Source organism: Amblyomma maculatum, chromosome 3, assembly GCF_055883805.1.
Source record: "Amblyomma maculatum isolate TAMU_Amacu chromosome 3, ASM5588380v1, whole genome shotgun sequence".
Classification (NCBI taxonomy): Eukaryota; Metazoa; Arthropoda; class Arachnida; order Ixodida; family Ixodidae; genus Amblyomma; species Amblyomma maculatum.
The window spans coordinates 1,549,637-1,565,804 of NC_139346.1; the positions used below are offsets into that span (position 1 = coordinate 1,549,637).

General features: G+C 48.4%; 1 protein-coding gene and 1 pseudogene across 5 annotated transcripts in view; one reads left to right on the forward strand and one right to left on the reverse strand.

The window, feature by feature from the left end:
- Window positions 1-9,335, reverse strand: part of LOC146194092 (tRNA pseudouridine synthase-like 1) — a 168,484-nt gene extending 159,149 nt beyond the window's left edge. For 3 of the 4 annotated variants that reach the window (XM_084597247.1, XM_084597248.1, XM_084597245.1), the window contains exon 1: window positions 9,125-9,335. In XM_084597247.1, coding sequence (XP_084453373.1) covers window positions 9,125-9,168 — 44 coding nt within the window. In that variant the 5' untranslated portion in view covers window positions 9,169-9,335. The remainder of the gene's footprint in view (window positions 1-9,124) is intronic. The other variant, XM_084597246.1, reaches the window with a different exon arrangement.
- A 26-nt stretch (window positions 9,336-9,361) lies between these two features.
- LOC146194095 (uncharacterized) overlaps window positions 9,362-16,168 on the forward strand; it is an 81,326-nt pseudogene continuing 74,519 nt past the window's right edge. Inside the window, exons 1-5 of the transcript XR_014705420.1 lie at window positions 9,362-9,383; window positions 9,556-9,772; window positions 9,990-10,096; window positions 10,474-10,684; window positions 10,896-10,974. The product of XR_014705420.1 is annotated as an uncharacterized LOC146194095 (transcript). The remainder of the gene's footprint in view (window positions 9,384-9,555; window positions 9,773-9,989; window positions 10,097-10,473; window positions 10,685-10,895; window positions 10,975-16,168) is intronic.

The following is a 16,168-nucleotide window of genomic DNA, read 5'->3' on the forward strand; positions in this document are numbered from 1 at the left end:
GTTCAGTGCAGTCAATCAGTCTGCAGTCAATTCGGGCCCTTGGCAGTACACTAAAAACTGAAATTAAAGCTCATAAGGATAACTTCTTTAATAATCTGGGTTCTAAACTGCGTAGTAATCCCAAGGAATTGTGGACGTTTCTGAAACACAACGGACGCGAACCAGTCGGAATCCCAAACTTAGACGTTGATGGTGACCTTGTTAGTACTAATGGTGATAAAGCCTGCCGCTTTAATGCATATTTTCAGTCTGCCTTTGCGCCAGCGTATACCGGTGAACTTCCGAACACTCGTGAATCTATTACAGAAACCATGCCTGAAATTGTTTTTACTTATCAGGGTGTTTCAAAACTGCTTAATAACATCAGGGCCGCCTCCGCCAGCGGCCCTGATGGTGTACCTACCTTTGTTTTAAAATCATGTGCGAACGAAATTGCTCATTATTTAGTCAACTTGTTCCAAACGTCGCTTAACTCGGCATGTTTGCCAAATGACTGGAAAAATGCTAATGTTGTCCCAGTGCATAAAAGCGGTTCGAAAATGTCTGTTGTTAATTACCGACCCATTTCTCTGAAAAGAAGAGACATCTGGGCGAGTTGGTATGGTGACATGATAGAAAAACAGCGCAAAAGACGTGCACGGAGGAGAAGAACGGAAGAACGGAACAGCGCTTGTCCTGTCCGTTCTTCTCCTCCGTGCACGTCTTTTGCGCTGTTTTTCTATCATGTCAACATTTCTCTGACTAGCGTGTGTTGTAAATCATTGGAACATATAATTTACAGTGCAGTCATGAAACAGTCATGAGCGCCTTTGTCCCGTCCTCTGTCTTGTGGTGTGTTTATTTCGGCGCAGTTTTTCACAATAGAAATATGAACCAACTAGCCCAAGAAACGGTATTAATGCAGTCATGAAACACCTTGACTCTCATGACTTCTTTACGCCAGTTCAGCATGGCTTTAGAATGGGTTTTTCCTGTACCACCCAGTTACTTGAGTTCAGTAATGATCTGTTTTCCTCTTTTGACCACGAATATCAAATTGATTGTGTATTTCTGGATTTTAAAAAAGCCTTTGATTCTGTACCTCATGTGCTATTATTACATAAGTTACGTTGCCTTGGTCTGCATCCCAATATCCTCGACTGGCTTCATTCATATCTCCAGGACCGCATGCAGTGTGTTGTAATTAACGGTTGTAAATCCGATTCCGTAAACGTCTCCTCAGGTGTGCCCCAGGGGTCTGTCCTTGGACCCCTTCTTTTTCTCATTTTTATTAATGATATTGTTCTTGACCTCACCTGCCAAGTTCGGCTATATGCTGACGACTGTGTGCTTTACCATGTTGTGGAAAGTTCTTCTGACGCATTAAAACTTCAGCGAGACTTAAATTTTATCCAGCACTGGTGCTCAAAATGGCAAATGTCTTTGAACATTTCAAAATGCAAGCTTGTCTCGTTCACTCGTAAGCGTTCCCCTCTACCGACCTGCTACTCAATAAATAATGTTCCCCTGTAAAAAGTTTCTGAATATAAGTATCTCGGCGTATATTTCACCTCTAACCTTACGTGGACGAGACAAGTTGAGCATATTACATCGAAAGCCTGCAGAATGTTTAATTTTTTAAAGCGTAATTTCAGCAAAGCGCAGTCAAATGTCAAGCAGCTCCTGTATTTCACTTACATAAGGCCAATTCTTGAATATGCATGCCCTGTATGGGATCCCCAGTTTATTTACTTATCAGACATGCTCGAACGCGTCCAAAATAATGCTGCCAGATTTGTGTCTAATAATTATAATTTTTCATCTAGTGTCACGTCTATTAAACATCATCTTGGTTGGGAATCTTTAGCTCACCGCAGAAAACATTTCAGACTGCAGATCATGTATCGCATTTATTTTGAAAAGCTCAGCATTGACAAAGACCGGTACCTGCTTCAACCTCACTTTTTGTCTAGACGACTTGATCATCAGTGGAAGATCCGCGAAATAAAATGCCGGACAGATGTGTATAAAACCTCGTTTTTTCCACTGACGATCAATGAGTGGAACTGGCTGCCAGCTGGCATCACTGAGTGTTGCATTGAAAATTTATTTCGGGCTTTTTTATCGAATGTGTGACGTGGCACCCAGTTCTCTTGCGTGTGTTTCCTTCATTACTTTGTTTTTTGAGTGTTTTCATCACTTTGTTCGTCGCGCAGTTGCCCCCTTTAGATGCATGTTTTTCATTCCGCATTATCACTTGTGTCCTGTTATTTTCTTCATTTTTATATATTTTATCACTGGCGTTCCCAGCAAGATTACTTGTCATCTCCCCCCCTGCAATAATGCCTTCGGGCGCTGCAGGAACTTGTAATAAATAAATAAATAAATAAATAAAAATGGATGAGGTTGCCGAGCCACAGACGGACGACACGGATGCACCTTACGACATGTGGACGTTACAAGCGGCCGGACCCGAGCCCATACAGGTCCAAGTCTTCGATAATGGTGCACCGCTGGTGATGGAATTGAACACCAGAGCCAGCGTCTTTATCGTAGGTGAGGATAAGTTCAATGTCATGCTTCATGAAGCGCAGTTAGAGCACTCTGACATCAAATTGAAAAACTTCTAATGGCAGCTCTCGGCAGTCTTGGGGAACATTAAGGCCATTGCAAAGTTAGGTACCCGCGAGGCAACGCTGCCACTGTTCGTAGTGAAAGGATCATGTCCAAAGTTGTTGGGGAGAAACTGGATGGAAGCGTTCGCGATTATCATAACAAAACTGAAGGAGCTTAATGCATCGTCAAGGAATTTGTAGACGTTTTCTCGGAGTTGCTTGATACATTAAAAGCGTACAGGCCAAGATTTCATTACAGGAAGGGGCAAAACCACAAAGTTTTTTAAAGTGAGGCAGGTGCCATTTGCAGTCAGAGAAAAAGTAGAAGAACTGCAATGCATGCAAAGGGAAGGCATTGCACTCCCCGTCCGGATGTCGAGGTGGGGCGCACCTGTTGTGCCTGTGGTCAAACAAGACGGCAGAATATGTATTTGTGGTGATTTTAAAGTCACCGTTAACCCAGTAACAGTCAGCGAAAGCTATCTGATTCCCAGAATTGAGGAACTGTTTGCAAAATTGAGCGGCGGTGTCAAGTTCATCAAGCTTGGCCTAAAGGATGCATATCAACAAGTATCCTGCCGGGGTAGCGCAGTGGTTACGGCGCTCGACTACTGTTCCCAAGGATGCAGGATCGAATCCCGGCCTCGGCAGCTGCTTTTCGATGGAGGCGAAAAGCAAGGCTGTGTGTGCTATGCAATGCCAGTGCACGATAAAGAACCCCAGGTGGTCGAAATTTTCGGAGTCCTCCACAACGGCGTCTCTCATAGCCCGAGTCGCTTTGGGGCGTTAAACCCCACAAACCAGACCAAACCAGCATATCAACAAATACAGCTGGAACCACTGTCGTGGTAATTGGTCGCAATCAATGCGCTGAAATGCCTTTTCCAATTCACCAGGCTTACATCTGGCGTGGTGTCAGTGCCCGCATTGTCTCAGAGCGAAATGAACAACTTGCTGGGTGATCTGCCGCACGCTGCTGTTAACTTCGATGACATTTTCATGACTGGCCGGACCGATGAGGATCGCTGGAAGAATGTGTGCAGTGTCCCTGGACGCCCGCAGGAAGCAGGACTCTGCCTGAAACTGGCCTAGTGTGAGTTCTTGAAGGAAGCAGTTGGGCCACGTCATTGCAAGCAAAGGCCTGCAGCCGAGCCCTAAGAACATTGAAGCGGTTCTTTTGACTCCAAAACCACGAGACTGCAAAACGCTTCAAAGCTATATAGGCCTCAATAATTTCTACAGAAAATTCATTCCTCAGCATTCAACAGCTTCTCAATCACCTGCTGAGTCCAGGCACACCGTGGTATTGGAAGTCAGCTCAGGAAGATGCATTCTGCCAAAGTCAGGCATTACTGGCATAAGTTGGCACATTTCGATCCGGGGAAGGCTACATACAATGTTGGTCACGGATGCGTCGCCCTATGGCCTTGGCGTGATTCTCACACAGAGGGAAGCAGACGGAGTGGAGCGACCGATAGCTTTTGAATCACAAAGCTGGGCCTCGGCAGAAAGGAACTGTTACAGGTGTTAATACAGTTTTATTATCCTCAACTACATGCGGTCAGCATGGCGGCTGTTCAACCAGCCCTAGCCCTAACCCAAGCACATGGAACACAGATCACCAAACAGCGCATGAGACAGAGTACTGACGATATTGGCTTTGGGTTTTCAGTAGATGTTAAAGACTTGTTTTACTCTATTCCTCAAGACCAGCTTTTGTTGGCTGTAAAGGAGTGCATTGAAGCAAACGGCGACATGTCTTTTCAGAATTCTTCAGGATTGTCGGTGGATAATTTTATCAATTTATTGCAATTTTACCTATGTTCTACTTTTATTCTTTTTGACAATCTGCCTTATCTGCAGCGCAATGGTGTCTGTATAGGGTCTTGCGTGGCCCCGGTTCTTTGCGACATCTTTTTAACAAAGATTGACAAATGTTTAGATAAATGTTTGCATGGGGGGTGGTTTTACATGTTTTTAGGTATGTTGACGATTTTTTAGTGCTTTTAAAACAGCAGACTTCCATCACCTACCCCTCTACAGTAGGTGTTGTTTTAAGTGTTTTTGACAAACATGAACTTGGGCTCTATTTTACCCATGAACTACCCGACACTAACGTTTTACAGTTTTTAGACCTGAAACTAACTTTCCTTGAAAGACACGTTTGCTGGGGCTATTACCCACGTGCTAAAAAAGATCTTTTGCCTTATGATTCTATGCATTCGAAAACTGTGAAAAGAGCAATAGCTTCACATTGCTTACAGTCTTCGCTCAGGAACTCGTGCCCGCATCAGTTGCAAACCAGCTTCCATAATCAGATGAGCCGGCTTTCGGCGGCTGGGTTCCCCTGCTCTGTGTTGGTTGCAGTTTGCGAGACCCTCCTTCAAAAGATCAAGAGCGGTACGCGAAGATGTACTGGAGAGGATAGACGGAGGACGCAGAAGCCGCTTGTTGTGCCTTACATGCACAGAACCTCGCACAACCTGAGGAAAGTGGCCAACAAGCATGGCGTGAGCGCCGCTTTTTCGGCTCCTAACAAGTTGGGAAAGTTGTGCCCCCGAATTTGCAACCCAAGAAAAGGGGGTTGCCAGATAAAGCACGACTCTCCGTTTACAAAGTGTTCTGTTGGAGTGGTCTATGCTATTCCCTTGACGTGTGGAAAGTTGTACGTAGGCCAAACTGGCCGATGCATCAACGAGCGTTTGGGGGAACATGCACGAAATTTGTCAGATTTAAAAGACAAGTACGCACATTTGGTTGCGCACGTAATCAACTGCAACGGATGCGGGGCCAGGTTGAATGAGACCAAGATTCTTGGAAAGAGTAAGGATAAAACGGCACGTGTTAGTTTGGAGGCTTTCTACATTAAGAAGTTTGACAGCAGGTGTATCAGCATCCCCTCATTATCTCTTCTGGCCTCCGAAATTAGGTTTTTAGATTCTGTTATCCATTAACCGAGTTTTCCTTGCATTCTCGATGGTCGATTGATGATTTCCCCTATCTTTCTCCCCATCCTTCTTTCCCTTTGGAAACTTCGCCTATATAAGATCACTCGTGGTTTTCAATAAATTCAGTTGTGAGTAGCGCCTTTGTCCCGTCTTCTTTCTTGTGGTGTGTTTATTTCGGCGCAGTTTTTCACAGTACAAATATGAACCAACTAGCCCAAGAAACGGTATTAAAGCGCATGAGACACCGCGTCCAGTCCAGTCAATGCCCCCGTTCAGTCTGCCTTCCGCATGCCACCTGGATGTCCACTCAGTGCCACTGGTTACCGACACAACACCTCGGCGGCGCTAGTTACCACCACAACACTTCTTCTGCCCCAAGTTGAAACTATGGTGTATACCGTTGCATGGGGCGGCGAACTCTGGATGACTGTCGACGCACTGGTGTTTGTAAAGCGGTGGGATCACTAGCAGGTAAGGGGGTAGAAGGACTCATGACGTTTGGTTCCACTGCGGCCGGCACATGCTGTTGTGCCTCACTCCCCAGCGACTGCGATGTGGAGACTGGCATTGAGGTGCTTGGCACCACAGTCCTTTCTGGCCCTAGCTCGTCCCCGCAGTTCACGTCTGACCCCTCTTCTGGGCCTCCGAGCCGACGCCGCAAGTGGTCTCCATGGCGGTGCCACACAGTGCCATCCTCCAGTACTACCTCGGCTGATGACGAACTGGTCGATGCTTTGGCAATCGCTAACACCCATCGGGGCCCCGGTCTGAAATTCCTGGCCCAGAGTGTGTCCCCAGCCACGGGCACTGCCCCCCTCCTGGCCTCAGCATCACCACGCACTTTTTGCTGTAGATGCTGCAGGCCCACTCTGGTGCGCAAGTCTGGCTTCAGCAGATCTATTGCAGACTTCAAACGCTGACCCATGAGCAGTTTAGCAGGGGAACGACCAGTGAGGGCATGAGGTGTCGTTCGATATGTCAGCGAAATCCTCACCACTCGGCACTCAAAATCCCCTCGTTGCACCTTCTTAAGCATGTCCTTTATGGTTTGCACAACGCGCTCTGCGGCCCCATTTGACGCAGGATGGTATGGTGGAAACAGGACAGGCTGGACACCATTCCTAGCCAAAATTGCCTTGTACTGCGCGCTTGCGAATGCTGGACCATCGTCGCTCACCCTGACATCAGGCAATCCATGACTGGCGAAGATAGTGCATAGGCATGCAATTGTGGCCTCCGCCAATGGCGACGGTACCCGAACCACCTCTACCCACTTCAAGTATGCGTCCACAAGTACCAAGAAGTACACGCCTTGAAAACGTCCCCCAAAATCTACATGTAACCAGGACCATGCCCGCTCCAGTAATGGCCATGGTGCCAGTTGCATTGCCTTGGGAGCCTTACGATGCACCTGACAAACTGTGCACCGGCCCACTTTCATAGTGATGTCCGCATCAATCCCTGGCCACCACATGTGACTGCAGGCCACTAACTTCATTTTTTCAACACCTGGATGGCACTCATGCAGCAGATCCAGCACAGCTGCCCGTAGCGACTCAGGTACTACCACCCGATTTCCCTGTAGCACACAGCCTTCCATCACAGAGAACTCCTCCATTCAATTTGCAAATGGCAGAAAATCCTGTCCGGGAGGCAAGTGCCCTCCCGACCACAACACACTACGCAGGGGGGGCCAACACGGGGTCATGATCAGTTGCTGCCTCCACTGCCGAGGCTGAGAGGACGTCGGTATGCACCTTCCAACATGAAGACGTCCTGAATCCTGGGCTCCTCTGGTGGCGCCTTAGCGAGTGGCAGGTGACTCAAAGCATCAGCATTTTCCAAGCTCGCCCCTGGTCTGAAGCACAACCGGTAGTTATATCCACTCAGTGTCAGGGCCAACGCAACACTCTCAATGAACTTCGAAGTGGAATTCAGTTCTCATGACCAAACAGTCCCAATAATGGCTTGTGGTAAGCGATAATTTCAAGTGGCTTTCCCCACAAAACTGATGGAACTTTAACACGCCAAAAATAACTGCCAGTGCCTCTTTATCCCTTATGTAATACCCCCAAAAAGGGGGTCCTTAAGGAAATAAAAATGAAATGAAACGAAATGACTGTAATTCTTCTCAGCAGCCATTAGTCTCCGAGAAGCAAAGGCTATTGGCTTCTCCTCTCCGGACGGCAGCCGATGTGCTAGTACAACTCCAATGCCATACGGCAACGCATTGCAACACAGCAACAACGGCAACCTTGGGTCATAATAAACAAACACTCTTGCTGCTACCAGCCACTGCTTGTTTTGTGCAAATGCTGCTTCCTGTTCAGGTCCTCAGTGCCATGGTGCTCCATTCTTAAGCAATTGGTTCATCGTCAGAGGTGGTTCACAGGCCCTATTAAACAGACCCAGGAAGCTCTGCAACTCCCGCGTTCCAGTCGGTGCCGGTGCTCGAACAATGGCTTCAACTTTCTCTGGTGCTGGATGCAGACCATCCTTGTTGATGACATATCCCAGGTATGCTACGCTTGCTGCGGCGAATACACATTTCTGGGCCTCCAGCTTTAGCCCTCAGCATTTTCAACACTTCCTCTACATTCTTACGGTGGTCCTCTGCCGACACCCCAGCAACTAGTATGTCATCGAATTACACGACAGTCTTTCGGCAACCACGAAGCAAATTCTCCATTTCGCGTTGGAAAATTGCCGGTGCTGATGCCACTACAAATTGCAGTCGGTTGTACTGAAACAGTCCCTGCTGGGTATTAATAGTCACATACTTCTTAGAACCCTCGTCCAGCTCCACTTGCTGGTATGCATCTTAAAGGTCCAACTTCGAAAACAACACGCCACCTGCCAGCTGCGCTCAGATTTCCTCGAACCGTGGCACTGGATATGTCTCAATATCGGCTGCTCGGTTCACTGTGACATCGAAGTCTTCGCACAGCCTAACTTTCCCGTCCTTCTTCAAAACGGGCACCAACTGTGCCGCCCATTCTGATGTCCGCACTGGTTTGATAATATCTTCTCTTTTGTAGCGCCTGGGTCACCATGTCTTGTAGGGCAAAGGGTACTGGCCGTGGCCTGAAGAACCGTGGCTGCGCATCCTCGGGTACTCTTATCTTGGCTTTCCCTCCTGAAAACTGTCCGAGACCTTCGGCGAACACATTAGGGAACCGACGTATCCAGTCCTGTATATCTTCGAATGCGTTAACGTTGAGCAGGTTCTCAAGCGACATGCCAAAAGCTTATGCCCAGTTTCTGCCTAATAGTGCCAGTGAATCACCTATGAACAACGGCAGTTGTGCAACCTTTCCTCCAACCTTTGCAAGCACTGACGCTTTCCCCGCGACCGCTGACTGGTGTCCAAAGCAGCCTCTTAAGCTTGGCAAAGAGGCACTCGCTGTTGTGACGACTGCATTGCTGTGACGACTGCTTTATTTTATTTCGATTGTTTCTTAATTAAACGCGCCCCTATCTAGATTAATGTTTCCATTGCGGTGGTCCTTCTGCGTTTGTTTCTGACCTTACGCGCTTACTGAACAATGCAGGGAGTTTTTGTTGCAGAGAGAAAACGCTTGCCTGTATCTGGTGCCGAGGTAGGCGAAACGAAGCAGATATCTCATCCTGCTGATTAGACAGACTTCGTTGCTGCTGCAGAACTAAAAGATATTACACTAGATAAAGCTTACACACTGATAATTTGACGCACATCACCACAGCAAGCAGTTCACCGCCGTAGACATGCCTTCGTAGAGATGGTCTGTGCTAGTCGCTGACGCAGGTTGGATTGGCTTCGTTGCGAGCTTGATCTGACCGATGACGCGCTGTACTTTCCAGAGTAAAATTAATTAAAATTATTATTTGGAGTTTTTTACTGACAAGACAGTTTTTTTTACATTTTTTTGTAAGAGGCGTACAGAGTTCGTGGTCTAAGTGTTTTAACATTGACCTAAGAGTAAAGTGTTAATTTATAAGCTGCCGTGTTGTGTGGAAACTGACTGCATTTACAGATTGCCGTCATTGCCGTTGCCTGGGTGCCAGCGTGCCAGCCCGCCAGCCGATCTGCCAGCCGGCCGTTCGCAAATCCCGGTGTCGGTCATGTTCCGGAACGTATTGGAGGCCTTGCGACTGCTTGCGCTACGTGGCGTACGCGCTCTGTAATCCCGTGATCGACCAGGCAATCCGCGGCGTCCAGACCCCGTGGGCTACACGCCAGTCCAAATTCAGGTGGGTGCATCTCCGGTCGACCATGGGCGGCGGCCACATGCGCAACCGTGATCGCGGCGACCACCGGGGGTGACCGAACAATCCGTGCAATGAGTGGCGCATCGTTTGTAAGGTCATCCTCCGCGCTTTGGCGGAAACAGGTGCTCAGGCCAAGGCCGTCGTATCCACCCGTGAGACAGCCAGTGACGACATTTATCACCGTTTTATCTGTGCGCAGCCCTGCGGGGCCCTCAGCAGCCGGCGAGCAGCACCATGATGGAAGGGAACGATTCGCTCCACCCGCAGCCTTCTTCCGTGGCCGTGTTCTTCAGGCGTGCCAGTCAGGTGGGTCACCTTACCACATGTTGTGTCGCTCTCGATGACATCATTCACCGCGGCCTGAGTTGCTTTGGGACGTTAAACCCCACAAACCAACCAACCAACCAACCATCATTCACCGCGGGAATTGTTTTTACAGGCCAGGATACCTTTCGTGTGCTCCGTTGGAAATTTTGTTCAAACTGCCATGCACATCATTCACAACGACTAAATCGGAAGTCTGGCTGTCAAAGGGCGGCTTCACTCTTTACAGTTCCGAAAAGACCAACTGAAGTGTGATATGTGTGGCTGTATGTTGTCACAACATGTAATAGTTTGCATAGGCTACGCATTAAAGTTGCGTAGGTGGGGTAAACGAACCTCTTGCCATAATCATCCTGCAGAGCTACCAGCGGCTGCTGGACACGTGGACGCCACACACGGTGGCTCGGTGGTTGGGGGCGCTGCTCCTGCTGGCAGCTTTCCTGGGGCGCATCCTGTACCTGCAGGGCTGGTATATCATCACATACGCGCTGGGCATCTACCACCTCAACCTCTTCATTGCGTTCCTCACGCCCAAGGTGGACCCTGCCCTGGGCGCCAGCGACGACTACGGTCAGTCACTCGCAACGCTGCTCAGGGGTATTTCTGAAAGGGCTCATACACCTTTGCCAGGACGTAATATGGTGAATGTAAGTGGTGCGGGATCTTAAAGGTGGTGCACAAGGGAGAAGTGGTTTCAGCAAGTTTCGGCTTTGAGAAATCATACATTGTTGTATTGCATGGGTCTTTTGGTGAAGGTATGCTTGCTGCCATCTGCATGCAGAGGACGGTCCTGAGCTTCCCACCAAGATCAACGAAGAGTTTCGGCCGTTCATTCGTCGGTTACCAGAGTTCAAGTTCTGGTGAGTGGCTCGGCCAAATGCATCTCATTGTAACTGTCTGCTTTAACCCCATTGCAAGCATTTTTTGTTTCACAAGTGTTCAGACACAATGACCCTTACTACCCATACCACCATCTGTCACCGAACAAGAATTTTTGCTGGGTGAGCCATACCTCAGTAGCTTCAATAGTCCTCGAAGAAGTTGAGCCTTTAGAGGACGGTTTCTGTGCCAATTCCTCTGAGTGTAAGTTAAAGACCAGGGCCACCTCTCTGCGACCCATGCTTAGTGCCAAAACTGAGATTGAAGTGCAGACAGTGTCGGAGCAGCCTTGTGCTGTGCAGCTTGAAGAGCTGGCAATACAGTGCTGAGCTCTGAAAGTGAGAACATTAAGAAACAAATTGCCCTCACTCCCACCGCTACCCATCCTGTGTTCTGCTTGATTCCATGCCGTAAAAGCGGACGTTCCACGAGGGAAAAGCCATTAGCATTCATGATATCAGATGTGGAATGTGTTTGATTAAGCGAGGCATGTAGTGCAAGAGTTGCTGCTTGTTTTTGCTTCAGTTGAAGCATTTCAGATGAGATTTGATCCCACGACCTATGAGTTGTGAGCCATATGTGCTTCTGATCAGGCCATGGCTTATGAGTTTTCGAAAGTGTAATTAAAGAGGACCACTGCTGTTGGTGCTTCTGTATCAAAAATGCCACAACACCTTTGTTGCATAGAGTTGACCAATGCGACGTGTTCCATTAGATGAGAATGTTTGTAATCTATTTGCCACGGGCACGTCTGTTACACCCAAGTTGTTTGTCTGCAACTACCAAACAGAATCAGGACAGCCTTAGATCCATTTCACATGATGCGATTTTTGCCCTGCGACGCTACGATTCTCGTCGGTCGAGCCGCAGAGCGAGCTTCGCTCCAGCCGCGGAGGAGTTCCCAACAGGTTGGAATTCAGTCGCAGCGTCGGTGCGGTCGTTCTGCGACTGACCAATAAGGAGCCAAAGATCGTCGCTACGTCATGTAACGTATGGTGACATGCAACGGGCTGGCACGCCCAGTATCGAAGGAGAGCGCGCGCCCCCATGAGACACCCCTATTTTCACGTCCGAGTGATTTCTGTCGGTGCAGCAACGCGCTTTTTGTCTGCTGAAAGAATATGTATCAATTATCGCTTAGAATCTAAAAATCAGACACGTTCTACGCACACGTTTTCTACAAAACATCAAACAACCCTGAGGGTACCTCTCAACGAATTCGCACATGGGTTCGCTACATGTGAAAGCGCTGTGCGAAATTCTCGCTGCGGCGTCACCGACTGCACTGAAAATTTTCGCTGCAGTCGCAGCATGTGAAACGGGCCTTAGAGTTCAGTCAAGCAAAACATCAAACAGGTTTTCGGAAAAGTACTATCGATCATATCCACACCATCAACCAGGTGATAGAAAAGTACTCGGAATATAAGCAGCTCCTTTACATAGCATTCATTGATTACAAAAAAAAGCATTTGACTCGGTAGAAACCTCAGCAGTTATGCAGGCATTGCGAAACCAGGGGGTAGACGAGCCGTATGTCAGTGCTGGAAGAGATATATAGTGGCTGCACAGCAACCATAGTTTGCATAAAGAAAGGTGTAAGGAGACACGATCTCCCCAGTAATATTCACAGCTTACTTAGAAGAAGTATTCAAAGACTTGAAATGGGAGCAGTTAGGGATAAGGGTAGATGGAGAATACTTTAGTAATCTGCAATTCGCTGATGGCATTGCCTTGCTAACTCCGGGGATGAATACAAAGCATGATTGATGACCTAGACATGAATAGCAGAAAGGTAGGCTTGAAAACCAATATGCAGAAGCCTAAAGTCACAGCGGTGGCATAGCGGTGGAACATCCGCCTCGCGTGCAAGAGGACTTTGGTTCGAATGCCGTTGCCGTCCAATTCTCCACTGGATTAAAAGCAACATAAAACGGGGGTGGCAATGGAATTGCATGAACAGATTTGAAGTGCGGCCTCCAGAAATGCACTCCCTCACCAGAACAGGATTTGGCCACCCTGGTGTAGTAATTGGCCACAACCCCTTATGAATACTCTAACAAAGCTCCGGCTCTCAGTCCCCAGCAGCTGCGAAGCAACTGACCACGGCGGCAGTCAGACCTGCAATGCAGAAAAGAGTGCTAAGAATCTTTGCTCCGGGCAGGCCGCCATTGGAAACTGACCCTGGAAACGTTTAACGCTAGACCCTTGCTAGTGAAGCTAGTTCAGCAGTACTGTTAGAGGAGCGGAATTAGAGGGCATGAAATGGTATGTGAAATGGAATGGATTTGGCCTCCTAATTTCATTATTAGTCACCCTCATGGGTAACTTCAGTGCCAAGGTAGGGAAAAAGCAGGCAGAAGACCAAGCAGTGAGTGACTATTTCATTGATTCTAGGAATAGCAGGGGGGGTAGTTACTAGTTGAGTTTGCAAAGTGCAGTAACTTAAGAATCGTGAACACATTCAGCAAACAGAAGAACCTGTAGTGGACATAGAAAAGCCCTAACGGGGAGACTGAAAATAAAATTGGACCTCATAATCGCTGTCATTATGCAGGATGTAGAGGTAATCGGAAAAGTACGATACAGCGACCTCAGGATGGTAAGGTCTTGAATTAGTCTAGATCTGAAGAGGGAATGCAACAGATTAGTAAGCAAGAAGTCCATCAACGAATTACCAGTGAGGAGGAGGGCACAAGAATTCAGGCTCTCGCTACAGAATAGATATTCATAGTAATCGAGGATGATGGCCCTAGCAATGAACAATAATTTCGGTGTTGTCATTACTGAGTGCATGATAGAAGTAGGCAGTAGAATTGCCAGAGAGAATACCGGTAAACTTTCTAAGGAGACGAAAGATTTGATTAAGGAACGGCAAAGTCTGAAACCTTCCAACCCAACAGGCAGGATAGAGCTGGCAGATATATCAGAGCTAATCAATAAGCGTAAAGTAACAGACATAAGGAAGTATAACATGGGGAAAATTGAGCATGCTCTAAAGAATGGGGGTAGCCTTAAAGCGGTGAAAAATTGACCATAGGCAAAAATCAGATGTAATGCGCTAAGGGACAGTGCGTTCAATGTCATCACGAATATGGACAGGATAGTCGAAGTAGCCAAAGTAGTCAGGACAATAATGAGATAGGCAGTGGTCAGATGTTCCGCCAGTGAGGAAGGATGAGGTTAAGAAAGCTTTACAAACTACAGTAATCCCTCATTATAACGAAATTAGCGGGACAACGGAAAAATTGGTTATAAGCGACCACTCGACAAAAGATTTAATTACACCAGAACTGCAAGCAAGCAAAATGCAATATATGACCACAAAAGAAAAGGCTAACGAAGCACTATGAATAACACATGGCCTGCAGCACAGATCCAAATGCATGCACCGTCGTTGCCAAAGTGAAAGCGAAACAGGAGGCTTCAAAATGTGATCATGTCTTCAGGCTGTCCTTGTCAGAGCACGCTGGGGATTACGACGGGTGCAATGGCGGGCTTCACGTGTGCAGACGGAAGAAAGGCGAAGTTCCAACAAGCATGCTTTGGGAGGAGCAGCAACGTCATTCAAAACCGGCAGCGAGGGCTAGTTTTCAAACTGCTCGCAGACAGTGGAGAGCGAATGAGGAGGGGAGAGAGAAATGGCTGCAGCGAGGGAGGCCGGTGAGGAGGAAAGAGAGCCGCATGAGCAGATGCGTATATCGGGGAGGGAAGGCGAAGCTGCTTCGGGAGATGGGGGAAACAGAGCCGTATGGCAGGAGGCGGGAGGTGTGCGGGAGCGTGGGACACTGAGTAGCGCCGCAAATGCCGTTGCCTCGCCGCCAGCGACGCTAGAATTCTTCGTGTTTTCGGAATGCTATCTGTCTATTTCCGTTGCAAAAGAGCAACAAAGCTAAGGACGGACACTTTGTTTTGTGCTAGCGCCAGAAGTGCCCTTTAGAGCGGTAAAAACCCACCCCATGGTATGATACCGCAAAAGTCTGCCTGCGGTCTTCTGGCCACTTCAGCACCCAAGTGGCCGCGGTTTTCTGGCATCGCAAAGCATCAGAAAAACATCATTTTTGTGTAGATTCTATCACGGGGGACACCAGCAATATGATTTTGACCAGACAACAATACGCAGCAAGAGAAAGTCACTGCTTGCAATGCAAGACTGCATCGCAGTGTAGTAGTGCACTGCTGCGCTGTGACATTTCTTTTTTTTAAACTCGATGCGTTACAAACAATTTCATTCGTCTTTTATTGTACGTCATGCTGTTTAGTGTTATTGCGCATTCGGTTGGGGGGGGGGGGGGCGAAAGCAGAGGCATGGAGCATTGTGCAGAGCAGTACAGGAGCATGCCGAGTGAGGCTGCAACTGTCCTTTCACGGGAATGCTCTCTGTGTGTTGTGAGTACTGTGGCATGACCACATGACCGCACTTCTCTCCCCAGCATTCTCCTGGCGGCAGTTGCAACCCGAGGAGAGGCCAATGCTCCGTGAAGAACCGCTTGCTTTGTATGCCTTCGTTTTCACAGCGCGGCAATCTGCCTCCTTTGGCCCTTTCGACGCCAGCAGCGACTCTCAAACATGCATACAGCACCTGAGCAATGCTTTCCGCTCGGCGAGTGCCGACGTTTTGCAGCCGCCATTTTAAGCTTCGCTGACTCAAGAGGAAAAAAAAAAAAAAAGATGGCGCAGATGTGACGTTTTATGCCATGCGACTTCCTCTACACTCGCTTTAGACGAGGGAGCTGCCGCGAATGTACTCGGCTGCTCTCAGCGGAGGAAAAGACCTCCTCCTCTCCCATCGGAAGCCAGTGATTCTACTGCTGCTCTGCCACTGGAGGGCGCCCGCTTGTCTGAGAGCACTTTCGAAGTGCTCTCGAGTGCACCTGCTCTCCCACTTGAATTCTCCATTAGAAACTGCGGCACGACATAGCGAGATATAGCGCAGCTGTACTTCCCTTGACCGAATGATGAGGCGGCGGCAACAGAGCAACGCTGAAAGCGCGCCTCACTGTCACAGAGTCCCGTCGCTCTGTGCAATGTGCGCCAGCAGCAACGACAGGCGCCGTCATCGTATCTCCAGGGATTGTTGCCTCATGCGGTTGCCGCTGTATGCGCAAAAGCGTCGCTGCCTCCGCTTGCCACTTCGCTGTAAGCGGGTCGAGCTCTTAGTGCACTTCGTGTAATGCA